This window comes from Oryzias latipes (assembly GCF_053564925.1).
Source record: "Oryzias latipes strain Hd-rR chromosome 1 unlocalized genomic scaffold, Olatipes_Hd-rR_3.1 chr1_Y".
Classification (NCBI taxonomy): Eukaryota; Metazoa; Chordata; class Actinopteri; order Beloniformes; family Adrianichthyidae; genus Oryzias; species Oryzias latipes.
Genome location: NW_027616335.1, coordinates 8,312,942 through 8,329,282, shown reverse-complemented (window position 1 = coordinate 8,329,282; position 16,341 = coordinate 8,312,942). Strand labels below are relative to the sequence as shown.

The following is a 16,341-nucleotide window of genomic DNA, read 5'->3' as shown; positions in this document are numbered from 1 at the left end:
GTCATGTGCGTGCTTTGAAATCCTATCAGCATATTTTTAATGCTTCATCAGAATTATATTGCAAATTCCCTGAAAAAAGTATGTAATTATAGGCTTTTTAATATCAAAATCAAGCAGAAACGTGAGTTTTCGAGTCTTTATTATTGCAGCTCCCTTGTATCTGCATCATGCAGTTTATTCTGAGAAAATATGATGCAGCTTGTTGTAGGCAGCAGTCCTCTGTCTCAGATCCCAGCAGATTAACTTTTCTATATAAAATGAGACCCTCAAGCTACATGTCCCACTTAATGGTTTATTTCTTTCAGAGGGGTTGACTTTGAATCAGCTTTTCCTGCAGCTTCTTTTTGATTTTTTGTATAACATTTTAACCCTCGTGGCCAATCAAGGGCTGCTGCAAATTTCGTTTTTCAAAAGAAGAAGTCAAGGATAGCAAAATTAGCCCAACAAGAAAAGCTCTGTTTAGCAAGCTGATTTCAAATGCAATCAGGAAGCACTTGCTGATGCATTACAGTCTTGAGAAGAGACTCTAATCTCCAAGCAGGCCCCGAGTAAACACTTTGCTCTGATTTTTTGCATCCACCAGCTTTTATGGAAGCACATCTCTGGTGTCAATCACAGAAATGTTGAACATTAGATTAGATCTTGCCAGACATCAATCACAGGGGGCGCAATTGGAAGCAGCAACAAAATTCTCTCCAGGATTAAGCTGCTTTTAAATTGGCTGCAGTGAACAAGATGAGCTGTGGGGTTGAAATATAGAGTAAGCCAGAGGATGGAGGCAAACAGAGAGGGGAGGACAAAGTGGTGTATAATGAGCTTTGTGAGAGGGGGAGAAAAACAAGAAAACTAACTGTGTTGCTGTGTTTAACTTAGAAAATCACGGGCAACTTGCTTCATTTTCTGAAATGAAACAATTTAGGAAATTATTTACTGAGTGGTAATTAAATTCATGATGAAACTTTAAATCGGCTAAACAAATAGCTTTCCCAATTAGCTTTCCTTGATTCCTCCTTCAGGCAGCTTGCAGGATATTGTTATTTTCTTGCTTTACCATAATCTTCTTAAATAGGATAGTTTAGACTGCCTTAGAAAGGTGTTTTTTTTAAAAGGAATTGTTACTGTTTTGTTGAAAATTACTATTCCATATGGAGTGGACGTGTAAAAAATTATTTGTTTAAATTTAAACATCAGCAAACATGGGATTTTCCTCTTCTTTTGTATAAAACAATATGAAAGAAAGAAGTTGCAGGTCAAATTTTATTTCATTCTTAGTTTGAGAAATCTTTCCTACATGTTTATTTGCTCATATTAATATTGATGGTTCAATTCAGTCATTTGAGTAGAGATCATTTGAGAATGTTCAAATCGGTCATAAATAGTATTGAAACATAAAAGTGGATATTTCTTGTATTGTTTTAACTCATCTAATTTTTCCTTTAAAATATAAGTCTGAAATTAATTATTATCATTATCAGCATCATCAATTTACATTTAAAAAACTAATTATATCTAATTTTTCTAACAGTTTTTTGTCAAATTTATATGAAAAACAATGGAGTTTTTTTGCAAAATGCAGTTTATTTTGGTTCTGGAAAAACATGAGAGGAGGAAAATCCCAAATACCAGTGTGAACAAGGAATGATCTTGACTTTTCAGCCTTAATTATATGGTGGAAATACATTAAAAATATATAAAAAAAAAAAAAAACGAATATGAATTAGTAGATTACTGAAACCTTTTGATATTTCAAGAACGTAAGAGAACCCATGGAATGGTTACAGAGAAAACCCGAACAAAACACTTTGATGTTTCTATTAAAGAAAACTGGACAGTAACAAATGAATGCAGACTCAGCAGCAGAATGAACAAGCATTAAACCACAGACTTTTGAAAGACCTAAAGGCTTTGAATGCAATGGCTGAGGCCCAGAGGCCTTTTAATTAGAAAAATCCTAAATTCGGTTCCACTAAACTCAAAAAAGTTCCTAGTGGTTTCTGTGGAATTAGCTGAAAGGGAACTATGGCTCTAAAACACTATGGGCCTTAAAGAAGGTAGAAAAACAAAGCAGAAAAATAATCATTTTCTATTGAAAATGGAGTGTACCGTCATGTTCCCAGACTGTAATCTGATTAAACAAGTAAAATTACACTTAGCTTGCCCATGACATCAATTATTTTATACACCAGTCCTTACATCCTGCCTGAAAAGAACTGACAAACTTTAAAAGGCATATATTGGATTTTCTAGAAAAACTAGTAAAAAAACTTCTTCTTTTTTTCTTTAAACCTAATGCTAATTTCTGATTTTCTTGCATGAGACAGAACCCCCTTAAAGGTCTTTTCATCATCCATGTGGATCAGAGTATTTTGTCAGATATCCTGACTATTCCAGCAGTGTCTTTATTGCTGTTGATGTTTTGCAATCATAGTATTTTGGGGAAAAATGTAGATTAAGATTTACATGGTGTTTACAGTCAGGAAAGCAAATATTTGCGGGTCTCAAAATAAAAGCTGATTCAGAACTGGTTCAGAGTTGAGACCAACACCATTCCACCTGTTATTTGCTTTTTTTTTTACTTTCATATGTGAAATCATGGGTTCTGAAAGCTTTTTTCGCACTATAAAGGTACGCTTAAAAACCTTAAAGTACCACTCTGATCATCTTTTGATCCATTTTTAAAAGCGTTCCCAGTGCTCTTTCAATTATGATTATGCCGACTTTAGCCAGAAAAAAGAAAAAAACTGTTGTTTTCTAGCCATAGTTTCTACAGAGCAGCAGCAGTTCATTAAAAATTCACCTCCGAGTTAAGGGCGAGAGTGTTGGGGAGTACAGGCTTCCACTCCACTCATTTCCCATCATCCACTCATTAGCCCCTCACAACACACATTTGTGGCAGCAATATTGGAGCTATCCAGCCGTAGAGTTTTGAGCCCGACTCCTACTTGGATGAGGAAAAAAGAGATGTACATGGGTCTATTTGTCAACAATGAAGAGGAGCAGGGAGCTGCTTGCAGCCCTCAGATTGCTGTTTTGTGAGTAACAACTACAAGCTTTTTCAAACTGCAGTTTTTCGTCTTCACCACAATTTGGATAAAGAAAAACTCAGAAATGCAATTTTTTATCTTAATTTTCATCATATGTGTTCTCTCTCATAAGAAAAGTCTACAAGAACAAGTCTTGTGGCGCCCCCTGCGCCGTGCCCAAGGCAGCCACTTCCTGCCAAGAAGCGCATCGCCATAGCTATCTGACTCATTTAATTCGATAAAATGTGTTTCCATTGCACTCTTGCAAAATACATCAATTCCAACAACCCAGTCTCATCCTAAAATGTGTAGTAGCTACATTTGTCCACATGGAAATGCGTGAGAGTTTTACAAAAACGCCCCCTAAACTGTGAGGGGGATACGTTTCATTTTTCTATTCATTTTCTACGAGCCTTCTCAGGATCACGTGACTTTGGAGGTTTGGCCTGCCGTGAGCAAAAAACATGGCGGATGCACGTTCATTTTTCGGTGGAATATCCCATAAAACAAGATATTTTGAGGACTAATTTTTATTTTGACAACATTTCTAGTGAGAAATATACCATTTTCTTTTAAAATATGCTTTCATTTTGTACATACATTTTGTAGTTTGCTTGTTTCGTTCAACTTTTTCTCCCAAAGGCTCTGTTACGTTGGAGAAACACGTTAACTTTCATTCATATCTGCAGACGTGCGCGTGGGTCACGTGACTAATATGATTCTCTTTTTTTCCGCAGAAAATGCAATAAAATAGGAGTGATTGTGGACTAATTTATTTTTGAAAACATTTCTAGCAGTATATATCCCCTTTATTTTCATAATATCCATTCATTGCAGACATGCAGTTCGTAGTTTGTTTGTTACGTTCAACTTTTCCTCAAAGGATCTGAAGGCGTTTGATCTTTTCCATAAATATATGCGGGCTGACGTGGGTCACGTGACGTGACCTGAGTTTCTCTTTTTTCATATAGAAGATCTCGTAAAAAGGTACGTTGCTATTTATTAATTATTTTTATTTACATTTCTACGGACCCGTGTATAGGTTTCATGCTGTGTAGTTGCGACTTTGAAGGACATTTAAACAAACCGGAAGAATGTTGTTCAGGAACAGACTGGAGAGTTCTCTAAATTTACTTAGCGATTTATTTTATTCAATAATCTTTTACATGTTAAAGTATTCACACTACAAGTCTAAATGCTGTGTACAATGTCTGATCTTTTCCATCATATCTGTGGGCTGACGTGGGGTCATGTGACACGAGTTTCTTTTTTTTCCCGTGGAAAAAAAATCTCGTAAAATAAGATCGTCTGAGGTTTAATATTTACGTTTAATAACATTTCTAGGGACCGATGTACTCTGTCGTAACGTCCATGCAAGCGTATTTTTTCAACATCAACTAGTTGAGTTAAGAAATACACTGTAAATAATAAAAAAAGACGTTTGGCTCAACTGGTTTTGTGATTGCTCCCACGTTTATCGGGAAGATTAAGTTTTAAAAATAAGCCCAGCGACAAACAGGTGTTTATTTTTATTTTTTACAGAAATTAATGTTTCCATTACTAATGCAAACTTTTTGTTTTGCAGGTACTTAAAGAAACAAAACATCAAATGTTTTTCAGAGCGAAGGTACCTTGTCGCGTGACAGATTGCAGTTGTTTTTTATTCAAACTTTATTGACTGTAACAATTCAAAACAACAATTCCAAAAAGCAACAAGAAAGAAACAAACCAGGGGATTATTATGAATTTTTTCACAAAAACATTGAAACTGACGCACAGATTGAATGTTTTAAATGCTTTCTCATTGTCAGAGTTTCTTATTGTGTTCATGTTTTGTTTGAACTCATTGATAAAGTTAGAAAAATGGGGGGTATGATTTATAACTTTGTATTTATGAATGTGCCATATGAATAAAAATAAAAAAAGGTTAATGATGTAGAATTGTTCTTTTTTATGGGATGGACAGTGGGTGAGGCACAACAGATTGCAGTAAAACTAAACAGTAAAACAGTCAAACTGCTACCACAATAGTGTTGAACTTCTGTTGAGAATAATTCATTCATAAATCTGTCTATATATTAGAATATCAGCATCTGGATCATTTACGTCTATTTTAACATAAAAGGGGCTAAAAAGAACTAACATCAACAAACAACAACTACTAATACATATTATAGGAAATAAGGAAACTAAGTATAAAAAAGTAAAACAAAATAAATGTACATAGTATATTATTTATTATTGTAAATAAAAAAAATAAACATGTCTGACTAAGAGTGGGGGTTGAGGTCGGGGTTTTTTTTGTCTCTTTTTTGGAATCCAGCGTAGAGGCCATGACCCCCCCCTGCAAGAAAAGTAGAGAAGGTTCAATCAAACAGTGATAGACAATGGGCTACAGTTTGTTCACTCAGTGCTTACAGGACGACTGTTTTAATTTGATTAGTGTCAATTATCCTTTGTAGGAAATATTAGTACTATTCAAATATTCATGAATAATTACAATATTACATTGATTTTTAACGCATAGCACAAAAGCATCAAATAATCAATATCTAACAACTTGTAGAACATGAATAATAAAACTTGGACATGCATCCATCATCTACCCCTTTTGTCCTTTTATTGACAAAATTAGAAAAGATTTATATAATTTTAAATAAACAAAAAAACAAATTAGGCTGATTATTATTTGGACTTATTTATTTGCGACCAAGCAAAAAAACTGATGGAAATTCATGTTGAAGAGGCACGTTGCTGGATTGTCCGCACGTATTTTAACCATAACCCCGGCTTCTTTACTTGCAAATAGGCACTTCAAAATAAATAAATAAATTCATTAATAATATATACAACATAAAACATGACTAGCACTCCATTAACTCCATCTGGGTTTCATAAATAAAATAAAAAAGTTTACCACTCAAAACAATCATCAGAACTCTTAACACAGTAAATATGCCAAACAAATTAATAAAAAAGCATTTATATACATTAGAGTTCTACTTTAAAATAGTAATGTAAAATAAAAACTGCTCCTTTTTTCTTTAAATGTCCTCATTGCATATTAATCTTATCCTCCAATCACACGGCTGCATTCTGAAAGATGAAAAGTGTAAACTTGTTTAAGAGACGTTTAAGAGAACTACTGTAAACTAAGATAAATGTGTTAGTTAAAATAAAGTAATAATGCATAGTTATTTTATAATAAAAGACTAAAAAAGGCAAATTAATAATACAAAATCCAAATCTTTACAAATTCTGCAAGTATTTTGTCGTATTACTTTTTACTGGTGGAAATGCAAAGAAAAGCGACAACTTAGAAGAACTGGTTTGAACATGAATTATTGCACAAAGACGGAAAGGTGGGCGTGTCTCCAGGAAAGAGATCCTCATGACAACCAACATGATTTTTGATACGGAGGCTGATGCTTCAAGGAGAAAAGAAACGTCAACAGCCAGTGCTGATCAGAACACAATCCAATGTTCTCATCATTTGAATAAATCCTGAAATGTTCATCTGCTGGTGTTTGTCTGCATTTCTTGATGAAATTTCGCCGCAAAATAAACCCATTAACCATCACTGTTCTGTCTGTGATGGAATAAACGCCAGGGCTACTATGGGAAGATATACGGTAGTCAACATTTTCTTGGAAAGGATTCTTTTTAAATAATATTTTATAGAATCTTTTAATAGTGTGTAAAATGTTTTTAACTACAAAGCATTTTAATTGCATGTTATGTTTTATATCAACTGTAATGCCCATTAAAAAGAAAAGCTAAAGTAAACTTGAACTGAATTATTTCTTTCTTATTAAAGATTTGAGGAAAAGTGTAAAAATAACCACCAGATGAATAATTCTGTATTTTCACATTTCTTTGGAGAAACATTTGTTGAGGATAAAAAAAACACAGGAATATCTTAAAAAACATATCATTTTTGCTAACTGTGCAGAAAAATAAGATTGTACCAGGATAGTAAAATGTCAGGAGTTGGGACACTGGTGGACAGCTGTGAGGCTGAAGTGGTGGGAGGATGGATGTCTGAAACGGTTGATGGTTGGACGGCTGAAGCATTGGAGGGCTGCTGGTTTTTCCAACCTTAATGGATGAAAATGATAAAATGATTAGTGTGGTTGTTTTGGTGAGACATGACCAGATCTGCTGACGGTTCACAAATGAAAGTTTCTAATCAAACTAGAGTTCAAGCAGATTGAAGATTTCGTGTCATCAAGCTTCCATGAATAATGAGGAACAACAGACTGAGATGAATGTAAAATTATTATTACCAGTATACCTGATACAAGGCCTTCCTCCAGTCAAAGCACGTTTCTGCTTGATCAGGGAATTTAGGGCAACTTAGGGGGCACAACATGTGTGTGGTGAGAGGCGGGACTTTTTGGCAGGTTGGGCAGCAATTTTTGTATCGTCATCGTCAAAATTTAAATTATCATATAACACTGTGAACAGATCGACAATTGGTTAATGACTCTGAGTCACAGATGGTAAATACATACCAATACAGACACTTCATCACATGTGAGGCGTTCTCTTTTGGCCTGAAATCTTTGTAGCCCGCCTTACATTTGGATGTTTTGGCGGCCACAGCGATCACAGTTGATGCAAGAAGTTGTCGAGCCTCGTGGCAGAGTCAGCTGAAAATAGGAAAAGCAGAATTTTTATGTCTCCAGTTCCCCATTCTGATAAGATTTGGGGAAAATATTGCCATATTAATGACAATGGTTGTTAGTTTTACAATTAAATTAAGGTAGCAATTGAAGTCTAACAGTTTTGTAAGAATGTGCAGGTTATTATTTCTGAATTTTAAAAAGAAAAGTTATAAAAAAGGTCATGAAGACTTGGTTTTGAGCTGAAGATGTCTTTCCTCTTATCCAAAATGATTTCTGGAATAAAACTGGTAAAAAAGCAGTTTGACTGGATCAGAGAAAAGGTTTGAGCGAGTGTGACGTCACCCATTTCCTTCCAGATCCATCATAACAAATTCAATTCTGTCGTCGTTTCTCTGTGATACAGACGTCACCACGTTGGAGCCAGTTGACAGTGATTGATCTGAGTATCAATTCTATGGCAACTACTGTCGCCAATCAGGAGTAAGCTTGTTGAAAGTCCACACTGCTTCCACTGAAAGTGAGCTTGGTGGAATTTGTCAAACAAACATTCAAGGTGGCACATGCTATTACTGAGGCATCTATTGGTCAGTGTATAATTTGAATAACTTGTGATAAAGGAACAGTTTTGTAAAACAAATAACTGGAATTAGCAAAAACATGTTGAAAAGGGTATCACAACAAGAATGGTTAATCTGACCCATAGAATGACTAACTAACAGCTGTTTGTTTCTCTTTAGAAGTCTACAGGATTTTGGCTCCTTGGAGCCAGCGGGTACTTCCTGTTTGGAACGTGAGGGGGAGGAGTCAGTCAGTCCAGGTCTCTGAGACAGAGACTGTTTTAAAATATTTACAAAACCAAGTCCAGATGATCGTTGTTGCAACGTTTTTTGTGTAAATTTGGAGAAAAACCCTAAATAGGTCAATCATAACACTTTAATATATCAGTAAATTACTTGTTCTTTTTTTGCCGGGAAACCGGCGGTGGCGCGAGCGCTGCCATAATCATTACCTAATGTAACCCCGATTCTCACAAACCTCCCTTCCTCTGCTCCACCACAATAACTATACAGTCGAAACAAATAATTAATACATTTTTCTATGACGATCATAGTAACCTGCAGTCGTGTTACGTTCAGTCTCTCGATGGAGGCCGTATTTTTCAGCACCGCTCTTCTGTCACACTCAGTGATAACAACAGCGGCATTCATCTGTCAGATGAAAATACATTCAGATGACCATAAAGTATTTTCATTACTGCCTCTTGTGTTTACATTTCTTACCTTTGAGACTTCTTTAACTCGTGCAGAGATGCAGAAAGCGCGACAACCAGATTACCTTTATTGACGCCCAACACCAACCGACCGGCGCGCGGATACGTGGGGGTGGGGTGGCTTAATGTGCACGGCGCGCACGCATGCGTATTTGCACTAAAATTTTCACATGGCCTCTTTGACATATAAACCTAACATTTCTATCATTTGTGTCTAAATTACGAGCATTAAATAACACAACTTGATGTGTGTCTGTCATAAAATATTCCATGTTGGGTCTAAATCAGATAAGCATTGTTCATCACATCAAATATTTACATATTTACTGTATTATACTGTTTTCATATATTTATTACTTTTATCATCTAAATTGTCCTAAAATTTATGAAAAAATGAAAATCACACACTGAAAAATAGGGTTTGCTTTATGAGTCTATTCTGCATAATGGAATGTTTGGCTCAAAACTGAGCTCTTTGGCATCAACTCAACCATTGGGTTTGGAGGAAGAGAATTGCTACCTATGACCCCAAGAACAGCTTCCCCAGTGTCAAACATGGAGGTGGAAGCATTATGCTTTGTGGCTATTTTTCTGCACAGAGCTACGTCACCACGTTGATGGAGCCATTAATGGAAAATCCTGAGTGAGAACTTCCTACCCTCCTTAAGCCAGGACCCTTCAAATCAGTCATGGATGGGTCTTCCAACAGGTTAGTGACCTAGAACCTACAGCCAAGGCAACCAAGGAATGGCTGAAGAACAATCATATCAAGGTCATTGAGAGGCCCAGCCCATGTCAATCCTATGGAGAGATCTCAGAGTCGCCAAGCAACAGCCACCAAATATTCATGATGTAGAAGGGTCAAAAGAAGGGCAAATACATTTATATAAATTCTTTCAACTTGATTTCTTTCTAGGTTTGCAATTCTGCACAACAAACAAAGGACAAAAACTTTTTTTCCTCCAAATAAAGGGAAAAACCTTGAAACTTCATGTGAGTTCTTGGCAACTGCCATTTCCCAAATCCTGCTCATACTAGACCCACATCTCCATGTCTTGGATATAAGTAATTAACTTGCCAATAACAAAGACTTATGAAAGGTCACTGAGGTGAACTTTGTAGACAAGTGCGGAAACTGTATAGTGTAAGGCTGATCGGCAAATAAAAGACCATGAAAGTCATCTTGGACTTTAGTAGGCATAGAGGAGGGTTCACAGCTTACTTTTCCTGGGCATCCCCATCTCAGCTGATCTAACTTGGTTTCCTAACATCCAGGACGTTATCAACAAGGCACATCAGCACGTCTGAAGCTGCTGGCAACCTGCCGCTCAGCCAGTCCAACTGCATCATGGTCTGGCTCTCAGATCAAACTGAAGAAGAGCAGTAGAAGCTTCAGTGCTGAAGATACTGGAGCAGATCATCGGCTACCCCCTTCCCTACCTGTCATCCTGTCTGAGTAAAGGAACGTGTCAAGGACAGCACCCTTCCTGCAGCTAACATACTGATAAATACACGTCACTCCACACTTCTAATATTCTTAATTTCTCATGTAATTTACCCCTAATTTAAGATAACTCATTGTCATTTTGTTACATTTTACTTCAGTCTTGCTACAATTAAAATGTAGTCTGTACCCTGACAAAGGATTAGGAGATGTGTAGCACATTATATGAGTTTAATAGGTCAGTGTTTCATTCTAAGGTGTTGGACATACAAATCAAAGGCCAAACGTTTGAGTTAAAATGAGAAGTGTCTTCAGCACAGGTGTGAGCACTGAAATGTTTAGCTAGTGTTGTAGAAACTTGAACGGAGGTAAAAAACAATGTAATTGTTGAAATTTAGGTTGAAAAACCCTTCATTGGTGCAGTTCAGAAAAAAATCTCTCATTTCAATTAAAATTCATTTATTGGTACAAAGTTGAAATGAGGTTTTCCTTTATATAAGCCTTTTTTTAGGGGTGGAGCTGGGGCTTGAACTGCAGAAAGTCTCCTCCTCAGCAGACAATTAGTCCCTCATGTTCTCTCTCCATCAATGACTCTGTGCTGCCTAAAAATGAAATGAAGAAGAAAACACATAAATGCCACAAGCCCCGGACATCCATGCAGATCACAAAGAGAAACCTCCTGACTTTGCGGGGCAGAACCTTCCAAAAGATGGGAGGAGAGCTCTTCAACCACACTTCAAGGACCTGCAGTGCTGCTGGACTTCACCAACCACAGTCTGGTCAGCAGCATGACATCATAGAGCCTTTAGTTCTTTACCATGGCACCATAACCTGCAATCCATCACATCATGCTTGATCAGTTATGCAACAACTTTAGAAAGTGTAACCCTTGTTCTATCCTAGGCACTTTACCATTGGGAGTGGGGTCATCTAGACCCACTAGACAGTGCTCTGAACCTTTTTTCTTCAATGATTTGTGATCTTCACTGGTGTCCATGGATTACATGAAATCTTTCCACCTTTATCCACCTTTTTCATGGTAGGGATAACACATCAATGTGAGGGTGGGGTCACAAGATAGCACAAAGGTTACAAAAGATTTTTACCATATGTTGATGACAGCTGATTCTTGTTTTCCTGATGCTCAGACAAAGCCCTTCAGTGTTTTTCTCTGGGTCATTTTGATTGGTCCTTGTGGGAAGAGATTAATGTATTAATAATACTGAAGAAATCAAGAGATATTCCACATCAACAGCATGAGAGTAACATGAAAGAAACAAGCCAACATTTATCTACAACATTACCACAGTCTTTACCTGGAGGTATCATTCTGGTCACGTCTGCTCCAGCTTTTCTGACTTCCGCTTGTTCCAGCCACCGGCCTGAATGGTGAGGATGTCTGTGCAGAATGAAAGGATCAAAATGTATTAAACTGAGAAAACAAACTACACAAAAAGGATGCATCTTCAATGAGTATTTACCAGTTTTTGACACATATGTACTCGGAACATGTGTCTGCTGAAGAGAGGAAGCTGTTCAGTTGGTTCAGTCCCTTTCCCTGATGTTGTCCCTTCTTGATTTCATCCTCGGATCCTCATCATTTCAACCAAAATGTATGTTTGCAAACTTTTGAAACATAAGGGGTTAGAAAAAAACTCCAACAGGAATAAGGGCAGAGGCCCTAAGGGAGACCCAGGACACGCTGGGGAGACTACGTCTCTCAGCTGGCCCCGGGGTCCCCCAAGAGGAGCTGGAGGAGAGGGAAGTGTGGGCATCTTTGCTTAGACTGCTGCCCTCACAACCTGGTTCCTGATGAATGGAAGAAGATGGATGCATGGATGGAACGTGTTCAGGCCTTTCAGCAAAACTCCACGATGGCAGACTGCGATCCTTCCTCATTTACTTTGCCAGAAGACTTTTTGGAGGACTCTGGTGCTGCCACAAACTTACCTGCTCCACATCTCCCATCTCCAGGATTCTATCAAAACAAATAAATGTCGTATATTAACATGATGATATGACACAAAATACAATAAAACATATATGCAGGCATATTTTATTTCCCCATGAATGCAGTTCACAAAGGAGGTCACCACAGTGTTTTTGGTCAAAAACGCATCTTCCAAATAACCACTGAGCCTAAAAGAACAGAAAAGTTTACATAAGAAAAACATTTATACCATCAAAAATGTAGGTGGAAAAGAATTTTACACAACCCAGTTGGCTCTCAAAACAGTACATTTAGCAAGTTCCATCCACTGCTACAGCCAACATGGAGGGAGAGCATGCAGGACACTGAAACAGATGAACCTGACAGCCTCTCCATCTCAAAGTTAGCAGAAGATCAGTCCAGGAACTATTTGTACATGTTGTCTCCAAATAACTGACCAGTCTGAGAGAGGAAAGGGAAAAAAACATGAGGTTCTTTTATGTATATACATACATACAAGAATCAGGAATCAGACGTTCTGTTGGAGTGGGACTTTAAGTCCCACTCCAACAGAATTTTTAGCTATTATAAAATCGTTCCCAGTGTTTCTTTTAATTACGATCATTTTGTTTTTTTTAAGACATTTTTCTGCAGCACAGCAGCTCATAAGAATTTCACCTCAGAGCTGTGGTGCAGATGTTTGCCTCTGCTAATTTCCCATAAACCATTTGTTGATTCTCTCTCCCGCTAGCTTATAGCACCTCACAAGCCCTAGCCGACATTAGCATAGCAAAAAAAAAAAATCAATGAGCAACATTGGAGCTATCCATGTGTACACTTTTGAGCCAGATACCAGCTCAGACAAGGGAACTCAGGACATTAATGGATCTACCGGTATTTGTCTGCAAGTGGATGCATCAGAATTGGAGCGGAGTAGAGACTTTGGCCCATTCATGGCAGTTAGAGCGTCGCAACTATAAGTTTTTTGAGACAATCAGTTTCATCTTCTCCTGATCCATTGAGATTTGAATAAATACTCAGAAACAGTTTTAATCTTATATTATTGTGTATGTGTTTATATTTTTGTTAATGTTCTCAATAAAGAGAAAAATGTTTGATCTTAAAAACATGACTTCCATTGGAGCGGCTCTTTAACTTTGTTGACAATGCTAGGATAACTACATGTGGTCAGTCAAATCAGCCATAATTGTTTAGACCAGGGGTCTGCAGCCTGAGGCTCCACAGCCACATGTGGCTCCTTGACCCCTCCTTTGCGGTTCTCTGACAAAAAATAAAAATGTTTTTAATTCAAACAAATATCCTATTTTTCAGACGACACAGGGCATCACGCAAAACAAAAGTCAGATAAGTCAAACTTTACTCAACTTGGTGATCTACTCAACAGTTGTAGCAAAGTATTACTATGCCAGGCTCCTGACTACAGTACCCATAATGCTTCAATAATCTATCAAGCGGTGATGCACAATATTTTAAGAAATTCCAGCATTTATGAAGAATTTTTTTAAACCTGACAACGTACCACAAAAAATCAATTTGAGGTCAATACGCACAATTTAGAGGGCCTATACCATGCTAGCCATTTAGAATAAACTATTTCCTCGATCTCTGAGGCTCCGCCTTTCTCTTCTTGTGGGTGTCGCCTATTTCATGACATCAACCTAGAGTCGGCGTCGGCAGCGTTTCTGCGTTTCTTCCACCCAAACTTTTGCAAAGATAGATGTGAATATCGTGCAATGAAAGCATTTTGCTGATCACCACTAGCTCCATTGAGAAAGTGGGCGTGTCTGTTAGCCTGGAGGCAGTTTTAGCTGCACAGGCTCTTCCTAGAAGAGGCTGCTCCTCACTTATGATGACGTCACAATGTGAGGACCCTCTTATTGTGAATTGGGAGGGGCTGGTGCTCAGAGGGTTTCAGAGGAATGCTGAGAGATGCGTGAGTGGATCAAAATACTGCTGTGGATTAGTTTTTGTGAGGAATTAACATTATAATACACTTTAAAATTTTAAAACGTTGATGTTGCATGATATAGGCCCTTAAAGAAATACTGGCTGAGATGTACTAACAACATAAAATCTACAATGTGTAAAAAAAAAAGCCTTTGTAAACCCCAGTAGTTATCCAGTTTCCAAAATAACATAAATGCAAATGAGTGTTTGATTTTCTGAAGGCTGAAGAGACACCTTGTGTGTCCTACTGAGTTCTGGACAGTGAGACATTTGAAAGGCTCTTAGCTGTTTAAAGGGCTGCAGACCCCCGTTTCTGGCTAAATGACCCAAAAGGAAACTTACCTCTGCGGAGACCACGTGACGTTTCCGCCCCCGTCCTCTATACATAAGAGGCCTTCACCGTGATCCTGCTGCCTTTTAAATGTAAGATGGAAAAACGCCTCGTCATTCAACGTTTATCCTAAACAGCCAACACGTTTTTACCAAAAACCCATCTCTGGTTTCCCAAATCTAAACATTACATTTCTACAGAGAAAAGTTCAAAGCATCGCCCACCTTCCAGCTGTCCAAGAGTTCTTCAGCCGCGCGCCTTCCTGCGGGTTCATCCGGGGGTTTCCGGGGGAGTGGGGTGGGGGTGCCCGTATGACGCTGCGTTCACTGGCTTTTCGAAATGCGCAATTCATGTCAATTGGGGCAAATTGAAGGCTTAAAAGCCTGTTTACTTTAGATAATATATCCTATTTAATATATCCTATTTAAAACTTTATTGAGAATTACTACAGGAAACAGTGATGAAACCTTTTTTAACAGATAAATTAGAGCACTTCATTGTAATACTATAATATGTGAGATACGTCAAAAAATTGACAGTTAAAGAAAAAAGAATATAATAATAGATCCTAATATTTTATAAACTCCATCAAAATAATTGTTTCATCTCATTTATCATAATATTTATAGTTTTTTTTTATCACACACCACTAGACTCGTAGTGTAAATAAATTAAAATGCAGAAAAATCAATTTAAAGAACTCTTTGGTCCGTCCTTGAACTCAACATTTTTCCGGTTTGTTGTCACATGTCAATCAAAGCCTGATCGCCGCAACAGCAACACGGAACGAGAAAACCTATACACGGGTCCCTAGAAATGTAAATAAAACAAATTAGTAAATCGCAACGTACCTTTTTACGAGATTTTCCACAGGAAAAAAAGAGAAAGGCACGTCACGTGACCCACGTCAGCCCGCATATATGAATGGAAAAGATCAGACGCTTTCAGATCCTTTGAGGAAAAGTTGAACGTAACAAACAAACAACTTCATGTCTGCAATATTACGAAAATAAAGGGGATATATAATGCTAGAAATGTTTTCAAAAATAAATTAGTCCACAATCACTCTTATTTTATGGCATTTTCTGCGGAAAAAAAGAGAATCATATTAGTCACGTGACCCACGCGCACGTCTGCAGATATGAATGAAAGTTAACGTGTTTCTCCAACGTAACAGAGCCTTTGGGAGAAAAAGTTGAACGAAACAAGCAAACTACAAAATGTATGTACAAAATGAAAGCATATTTTAAAAGAAAATGGTATATTTCTCACTAGAAATGTTGTCAAAATAAAAATTAGTCCTCAAAATATCTTGTTTTATGGGATATTCCACCGAAAAATGAACGTGCATCCGCCATGTTTTTTGCTCACGGCAGGCCAAACCTCCAAAGTCACGTGATCCTGAGAAGGCTCGTAGAAAATGAATAGAAAAATGAAACGTATCCCCCTCACAGTTTAGGGGGCGTTTTTGTAACACTCTCACGCATTTCCATGTGGACAAATGTAGCTACTACACATTTTAGGATGAGACTGGGTTGATTCCAATACGACTCAAAAACCACCCCCTCAAATGGCAAAAACCCTTTTCGATAAATGCGAATTTTTTTCCATTACGTAAATTTACTATCACAAATCCAAATTTGTGCAATTTCATAGTCATTGGAAACACAGCAACTGTTGGTGTTTATGGCCAAAGAAGAACTGACAGTATTGTCAGAGCCTGACAATACTGTATCAGTTAGTTCAG

The 16,341-nt window shown here is 37.4% G+C and overlaps 1 protein-coding gene and 1 long non-coding RNA gene across 14 annotated transcripts; both read right to left on the bottom strand.

The window, feature by feature from the left end:
• Nucleotides 1-4,537: 4,537 nt before the first annotated feature.
• On the bottom strand, nucleotides 4,538-9,292 carry LOC144990237 (uncharacterized). The gene is made up of 5 exons (XR_013654247.1): nucleotides 8,932-9,292; nucleotides 8,767-8,859; nucleotides 7,538-7,675; nucleotides 6,992-7,121; nucleotides 4,538-5,367 (listed from the first exon to the last, which is right to left on the bottom strand). It is a non-coding gene; the product is annotated as an uncharacterized LOC144990237 (long non-coding RNA).
• A 1,515-nt stretch (nucleotides 9,293-10,807) lies between these two features.
• Nucleotides 10,808-16,082, bottom strand: LOC144990236 (uncharacterized). Of its 13 annotated transcripts, none has more exons than XR_013654236.1 (9): nucleotides 15,867-16,082; nucleotides 15,446-15,545; nucleotides 14,819-14,924; nucleotides 14,606-14,677; nucleotides 12,316-12,504; nucleotides 11,682-11,764; nucleotides 11,472-11,556; nucleotides 11,050-11,196; nucleotides 10,808-10,967 (listed from the first exon to the last, which is right to left on the bottom strand). XR_013654236.1 is itself a non-coding variant. In XM_078943274.1 (7 exons), the coding sequence occupies exons 1-7, from the start codon at nucleotides 15,943-15,945 to the stop codon at nucleotides 10,950-10,952; spliced, it is 471 nt and encodes a 156-aa protein (XP_078799400.1). In that variant the 5' UTR covers nucleotides 15,946-16,082; the 3' UTR covers nucleotides 10,808-10,949. The 13 variants fall into 13 exon arrangements, 1 of the variants encoding a protein (XP_078799400.1); XR_013654244.1 differs by adding an exon at nucleotides 11,278-11,394 and having other exon boundaries at nucleotides 11,065-11,196; nucleotides 11,847-12,757; nucleotides 15,446-16,073; XR_013654238.1 differs by adding an exon at nucleotides 11,278-11,394 and having other exon boundaries at nucleotides 11,847-12,757; nucleotides 15,446-16,072.
• Nucleotides 16,083-16,341: the final 259 nt, after the last annotated feature.